The following is a 6961-nucleotide window of genomic DNA, read 5'->3' as shown; positions in this document are numbered from 1 at the left end:
TCCATTGCAATTTGTTCCGGAATGGTAATAAGTAGAGATATTCAGGTGTTAACGGGACCATCCCAATCACCGTGCTCTCGCCAAACCAAATCCTCTAAAATCTTAACAGTTTTATTCTATTACCATAAAAATGCGTTCAGAAAAGGAAATTAAAATCTTGATTAATTTTTTTTAGTGAAATACACTGAATGTATATTTAAAGTTGAAAAAAACACTTGAATTATGTTTTTAGTCCTTTTAGCATAGTTTTTTTTACTTTAGGCCCCAACAATTTTCATGTTTTTATCTCGTCGTTATTTTTTTTCTTTTAATATAATCAAGACACATGGATTTATTTTATTATTAGTGAAAAAGATTAAAATACAATTATTTACATTATCAAAATCTATAAATTATATCATGAAAATGTTGTGGGGACCAGCTGAATTTCAGTTTCCAATAAAGGATTGGAATTTTCTCTTTGAAGGCCCTGAATCTAATCGTAAAATATATTCCAAGACTATCAACTTTTTATAAATTTAGAATTTAGTCCGTTTATTTTTATTTTTATTTTATTTTATAAAATAAATTTAGTATTTACCATGTGGTCGGGTTTGAATAACAATTGTGACGAGAAAAATAGTTATTGCAGTCGATAATAAATACATTGATTAGGACCAAAGTGTTATTATTTTTATTTTAAAATGTGATTTTTAATATTTTTAAATAAAAATAAAAGATTTAGTTAAATTTTAATATTATTATCGAAAAAAAAAACACAATAGTGGGATAAGATTTAACTATGGTTAACTCACTTTTAACTCTAGTCTCTAGTAACGCTTCCCTCCCCAACCCTTTAAATTGGACTCCTCCCTCCTTCATTTTCTCATCAACCCTTCTCATTTTCTCTTCAATAGCGTCTTAAATTCAAACTTTGAATGATCCATTTCACTTCTCATTAGCTTTCGTTTTTTTGTTCTTTTTACCCTGTTTTCGTTTCTCATTTTCCTCTTTGCTAGCTCTTTGAATCTCTGGTACTAGCACTTTAAGCTCTGTTTTAAGTTTTAATTGTTAAGGCAAATTCTGGGTTTTTGCATTTTGTTCTTACGGGAAACATTGGTTAAAAAACGACGTTGTTTCGTTTTTCTTTTTTGTGTTATACTGGAAAAATTGAAGCTTTGTTGTTGTTTTTTTTTAGAGGGAAGATATGGCGGCCAATGGGAACGGAGTTTCGACGACGCCGAAGAGTCCGTTGGCGAGGATTCAGACGCAGAAGAACGGTGGAATCTGTCATGACGATAGCGGGAAGCCTGTTAAGGCTCAGACGATCGATGAGCTTCACTCTTTGCAGAAGAAGAGATCGGCGCCGACGACTCCTCTTGACGGCGTTCAGGGTACCTTTGCCACCATTTCTGAAGATGAGCGCCAGAGGCAGCAGCTCCAGTCCATCAGGTACTACACGCCTCCATAGCAGCAGCAAAAAAAAAAAAAGGAAGAAAGAAATTTGAAGTTAAAATTTAAAGATGAAAAATAAAATTCCTATGAAGTGGACCCCTTCCGTAATATAATCAGACGGTGGAAAATTGAAAATCAATGAACATGATGGATGATTCGGGTGGATTTTATGTGGGGTCCACGTGAAATTTCTCAGATATGCCAACAAATTTATGAGCTCTTGTTTGGTTCCCGAGAATCACATGAAAACGAAAATGGACTAGCAAAGAAAAGATTAAAACTTTATGTAAATCTTTTATTTTTAATTTTGGGTTTCTTACAAAATTTCCATAACTGATTTTGCAAGCTTTAATTTACTGTTTGTGAACAGTGCATCGTTGGCGTCACTCACTCGAGGAACAGGGCCGAAAGTGGTGAGAGGGGACCCGGCAGGGAAGGTTCAATCGGTGTCGCATGTGGCGCACCACCACCATATCGAGGCGCCAACCATTAGCGTCAGTGACAGTTCCTTGAAATTCACTCACGTCCTATACAACCTCTCTCCTGCAGGTAACGTAATAAAATCCACCAAAACAGAACAGAACAAAACCAGCTGAAAAATTTTTGGATTTTCATATATATATGTAATATTTTTTTCTTCCTTTGGTGCAGAGTTGTATGAGCAGGCAATAAAGTATGAGAAGGGTTCTTTCATTACTTCAACCGGTGCACTCGCCACCCTATCCGGAGCCAAAACCGGTCGGTCACCGAGAGATAAGAGAGTTGTTATCGATGACTCCACCCAAGATGAGCTTTGGTGGGGAAAGTAAGTGTGGATACAGTGAAAAATGTTTAGTGATTGTTGATGTAATAATGCATTGAAATCTAAATATTTTGGGATCTGTATAACAGGGGCTCACCCAATATTGAAATGGACGAGCATACCTTCATGGTGAACAGAGAAAGAGCTGTTGATTACTTGAATTCTCTGGACAAGGTATAGGGGTATCATAGTAAATTAGTTTTATTTGGCTTGATTTCGAATTTAGTAAAAAAGGTTTTTGGAAGATGATGTTGATGGAGGGGTATGGTCATATGGTATCATTTTTGTCTTTTAGTTTTCAACAAGTTGTACTAGGGGCATCCTAATACATTGGGAGAAGCAATTTTTGTCATGTTTATTCGGATACCGTCTAGATGTTATCATCGATGTTTTTCATTGGGAAAATATGAAATTATGTTTACATATATATATATACATGAATCTGAGGTTTAGTTCAGTTTGTTCATGTAATCACTTTTTACAGGTTTTCGTGAATGATCAATTCTTGAACTGGGATCCACAGAACAGAATCAAAGTTCGGATTGTGTCTGCTAGAGCTTATCATTCATTGTTCATGCATAACATGTAAGTAAAAACTACGTGATTTTGAAGTTTTATAAGCCTTTCTTTGTGTGTGTGTTTTGTTTCACAGGTCTAAGCCTACCCCAGATAAGTCTCTTTATCGATGTAGTATGTATAATGTGTTTGAGTTTTATAATCCATATAGAATTTCCCTAAGGCAATAAGATAAAATTAAAAATGGTAAAAAGGTAAAGCTTAGTGTACAATTGGATAATTGGGTGGGTGACAGGTGTATCCGACCCACTCCTGAAGAGCTGGAGAATTTCGGTACTCCGGACTTCACTATATACAATGCTGGGCAGTTCCCGTGTAATCGTTATACACACTACATGACATCCTCTACTAGCATAGACCTTAATCTTGCTAGGAGGGAAATGGTCATCCTCGGCACTCAATACGCCGGGGAAATGAAGAAGGGTCTTTTCAGTGTTATGCATTATCTCATGCCTATGCGTCAAATCCTCTCGTTACATTCTGGATGCAATATGGGAAAAGATGGAGATGTTGCCCTCTTCTTTGGATTGTCAGGTATAGTATCGCCGGATCAAAGGTCACATGATGTGGTGCTTAGTTCCTGAAAACCGATATGTGTTCTCTTAACTCTGCTCCCGATATGTGGATAGTCGGCTTTGCATTGTTACTAATGAGTTTACATGCAAAACAGGTACGGGTAAGACCACTTTGTCTACCGATCACAACAGGTATCTGATCGGTGATGACGAGCATTGTTGGAGTGACAATGGTGTGTCGAACATCGAAGGTGGTTGCTATGCCAAGTGTATTGATCTTTCAAGGGAGAAGGAGCCTGATATCTGGAATGCCATTAAGTTTGGAACTGGTGAAATTCTCTGTCCCTCGGTTTTCTTAGATCATACTATACCCAGTATAAAACTGTTGTGCTTGGTTTTTGATCTTTTTGAATTCTTTGTTTCTGCAGTGTTGGAAAATGTTGTTTTCGATGAACATACGAGAGAGGTGGATTATGGTGACAAATCAGTTACAGGTATGTATAAGCTTTGACTCAGTAAGGTTGTCTAAGGATAAGATGAACAATGTCTGAGTCATCGTGATGGCTGAGAATTTTCCTTCACGTTTGTTTAATCCGATTAATCTAATGGGTTGACATTTTCTATGCACATGTTTAGTTGTTTTAAAATAAGGTTTTCAATGCAAAATTCCTTGATGTCAGCCATGTGATAATAGAATAATATGCAGATATCTGGCAATGTGGATTATGCTTTACGAAATACACATAATCTTTAATACGATTTTATTACTTTTTTCTTTTGCTTGCAGAGAATACTCGTGCGGCCTATCCGATCGAATACATTCCAAATGCTAAGATACCATGCGTCGGTCCACATCCTAAGAATGTCATTCTTTTGGCATGTGATGCCTTTGGTGTCCTTCCACCTGTTAGCAAGCTGAGCCTGGCTCAAACCATGTACCATTTCATTAGTGGTTACACCGCTCTGGTATGTTTCTATGTCTTTGTGCTATGGTTCTCAAGGCCGCTTCGGGTTCATAATTATCAGGACTAAAACTTGGTTGATAATGAAATATAGGTGGCTGGCACGGAAGATGGTATTAAGGAGCCAACAGCAACGTTCTCGGCTTGCTTCGGCGCGGCATTCATCATGTTGCATCCTACCAAATATGCAGCCATGCTTGCTGAGAAAATGCAGAAGCATGGTGCAACAGGGTGGCTTGTCAACACCGGCTGGTCTGGTGGAAGGTAAAACACCCGTCATTGCGAGCCTTTCTAACATTTAACAAAATTCCCTGAAGATATTAATTGATCGTGAATGGTTCTTTTTTCTGCAGCTACGGGTCTGGAAACCGTATCAAGTTACCCTACACTAGGAAAATCATTGACGCCATCCACTCTGGTAGCCTCTTGAACGCGACTTACCATAAAACAGAGGTGTTCGGGCTAGACATCCCCACCGAGATCGAGGGAGTGCCTTCCGAAATCTTGCATCCCGAGAACACCGTAAGTTGTCATCCCTCTCTTTCACTATTTTTTCTCTGGATTCGCCTTGATTTTTGACTTTTTCTGGGTTTCATTTTTGTGCAGTGGGCTGATAAGAAGGCATACAAGGAAACCCTGTTGAAATTGGCTGGGCTATTCAAGAAGAACTTTGAGACCTTCACTAATTACAAGATTGGGAAAGACAACAAGCTGACAGAGGAAATCCTGGCAGCTGGTCCAAACTTCTAATTTTTGGAGCAATGAAAAACAAAGGGAAGAAGAAGAAACTATTATGGTTTTTCACAGATTTGCAGAAAAGTGAATGAATTTGATAGAATAAGAGTGTGTGTTTGTTGGTAAATTATAAAAGAGGAAGTAGTCCTTTAATTGGGTTCCTCCAATTCATATATGTAAACTGGCGTCTTTATGTCAAACTCCATATTCATTTCTTAAATGAAGTAGCCTTTGCCTTTTCCAATGTCTTCCTTCAGTATTTGCTAATTACACTAGCTTTCCATTAAATTACTTCAAATAAAATTGCAGGTTTTCCTTACTAAAGCACCTGCAAAAGCAAGAGGAAAGCACTTTAGTGTCTGGTAATTGGTAAGGAATCAATCAAAAGTTGGAAATTTTCGTATACTGAACACTTGGGATTTTCCATTGGTGTATGGGATTTTATTTCTAAAATTTATATTCGAATCATTATTAACTTGCATCATGTGAATGAAAATTTTTCGAGGAAAATTTTTAGGAATCTGCAGAGACTTGTGTTTTCTCTAGCTATTAATTACTTGATTTTATTGATTCCGTGGTAATTTAATTGTTTAACTTCGAGTGAACTCGTTTTTATTTACATTTGATATAGAATCTAATGCACCCCTTCATATGATCTCTTTTAGTGGCCGAGTGCCAAACGATGGAGCTCTATATATGTGACATTCATGTTTTTGCTGAAGTTATTTCTTAGGACCAAATGTTTCTCCGATATGGCTTTACTTTGAGCAAGCATTCACTATGTTTTCTTTGTTATGTTTTTCTTTGGACTTAAGTACTAATGTACCTAGGTTCTTATGACTTTTTTTTTTATTGTAATAATTTACATATCAATGAAATTTTTTATCTGAATAAAAAAATGTAAAAAGAAGAAATTAAAATTAGAGACTAGTTTTTTTATATGCAAGCTACTTGAAGATAATAATACTCGTTCGGAGAGTGGGTGTTAGATGTAAGTACAAGTTTGATGCAAATATATCATTTTTCTTATTTTATTTGTTCGGGGAAAAGATTATATATTCATGTTCATGTTCGAAATCTCCAAAGAGGTGCATAGAAGTACATGTTGGAAGATAAGAGTCCATATATCTACTACATCACGGGATCATGCATCTTATTAGGGGAGAACATTCAGTTTTTTTGGTCTGTTTTTTTAATTAAACCGACTTAGGGCCAGTTCTTCATTGCTTAAAAAAAATACTTTTGAGTCCAAAAGCACTTTCAGGAAGATTGCTTTTGGCTGTGAAGAACAAGCTGTTTTTGGCTGAAATTTTTAGCTTTTCAGGAAGATTGCTTTTCAAAAGCACTTCTGAAAAGGAGCTAAAAAGGAGAAGCTAAAAATTTTAGTTTTTCCTCTCCCAAAAGCACTTTTGGTACTTAATTACTTTTTCACCCCTCCAATAACATAGTATTTTTTTTTCTTGGTGCTTAATTACAAATGTGTTAAAATCATTAATTAAAAATAAAAAATATTTTTTAAAATACTAATTACAAATGGTTATATTTAAATATTTAAAATATAGTTTATATATTCTAATTAAATTTTACAAATAATTAATATTTATTGCTTAAAATATTTAAAATTTATATTTCATATATAAAAATATTAACAACAAGTTATAATATTTTTTATATTCTTACTAAAATATAATAATATTAACTAATTTAAATATTATTTAAATGCATATTTGTTACTTGATAATAACATGTCTAAAATGGACATTTTATTTTTCAAAAGCACTTTTTGACAACAATGCTAAATACTCAAATTTTAAACCAAACTTTTCAAAAGCACTTCTCAAAAACACTTTTTCACAGCACTTTTCAAAAGTAATGAAGAACTGACCCTTAATAACCATAATCTACAAAAACCAACTAGATCAAATTAGACTCTAAAA

General features: G+C 35.2%; 1 protein-coding gene across 1 annotated transcript; it reads left to right on the top strand.

Moving 5' to 3' along the window:
- The first annotated feature begins 870 nt into the window (after positions 1–870).
- LOC105787729 (phosphoenolpyruvate carboxykinase (ATP) 1) lies at positions 871–5268 on the top strand. Its single transcript, XM_012614262.2, has 13 exons — positions 871–1013; positions 1178–1431; positions 1805–1983; positions 2086–2239; positions 2326–2410; positions 2721–2821; positions 3048–3346; positions 3483–3656; positions 3756–3821; positions 4115–4293; positions 4384–4553; positions 4643–4811; positions 4896–5268. The coding sequence occupies exons 2-13, from the start codon at positions 1187–1189 to the stop codon at positions 5037–5039; spliced, it is 1965 nt and encodes a 654-aa protein (XP_012469716.1). The 5' UTR covers positions 871–1013; positions 1178–1186; the 3' UTR covers positions 5040–5268.
- Positions 5269–6961: the final 1693 nt, after the last annotated feature.

Source organism: Gossypium raimondii, chromosome 2, assembly GCF_025698545.1.
Source record: "Gossypium raimondii isolate GPD5lz chromosome 2, ASM2569854v1, whole genome shotgun sequence".
Lineage (NCBI taxonomy): Eukaryota > Viridiplantae > Streptophyta > Magnoliopsida > Malvales > Malvaceae > Gossypium > Gossypium raimondii.
Note: the sequence above shows the minus strand (reverse complement) of the source record. Positions and strands in the feature narration are given on the sequence as shown.

What these genes read in the sequence shown, in the direction of transcription:
- LOC105787729 (XM_012614262.2), top strand. Translation starts at nt 1,187, where the DNA reads ATGGCGGCCAATGGGAACGGAGTTTCGACGACGCCGAAGAGTCCGTTG. An exon ending in CCTCTTCTTTGGATTGTCAG is followed by an intron (nt 3,347 to 3,482) that starts GTATAGTATCGC and finishes CATGCAAAACAG; the next exon opens with GTACGGGTAAGACCACTTTG. An exon ending in TGGTGACAAATCAGTTACAG is followed by an intron (nt 3,822 to 4,114) that starts GTATGTATAAGC and finishes TTTTGCTTGCAG; the next exon opens with AGAATACTCGTGCGGCCTAT.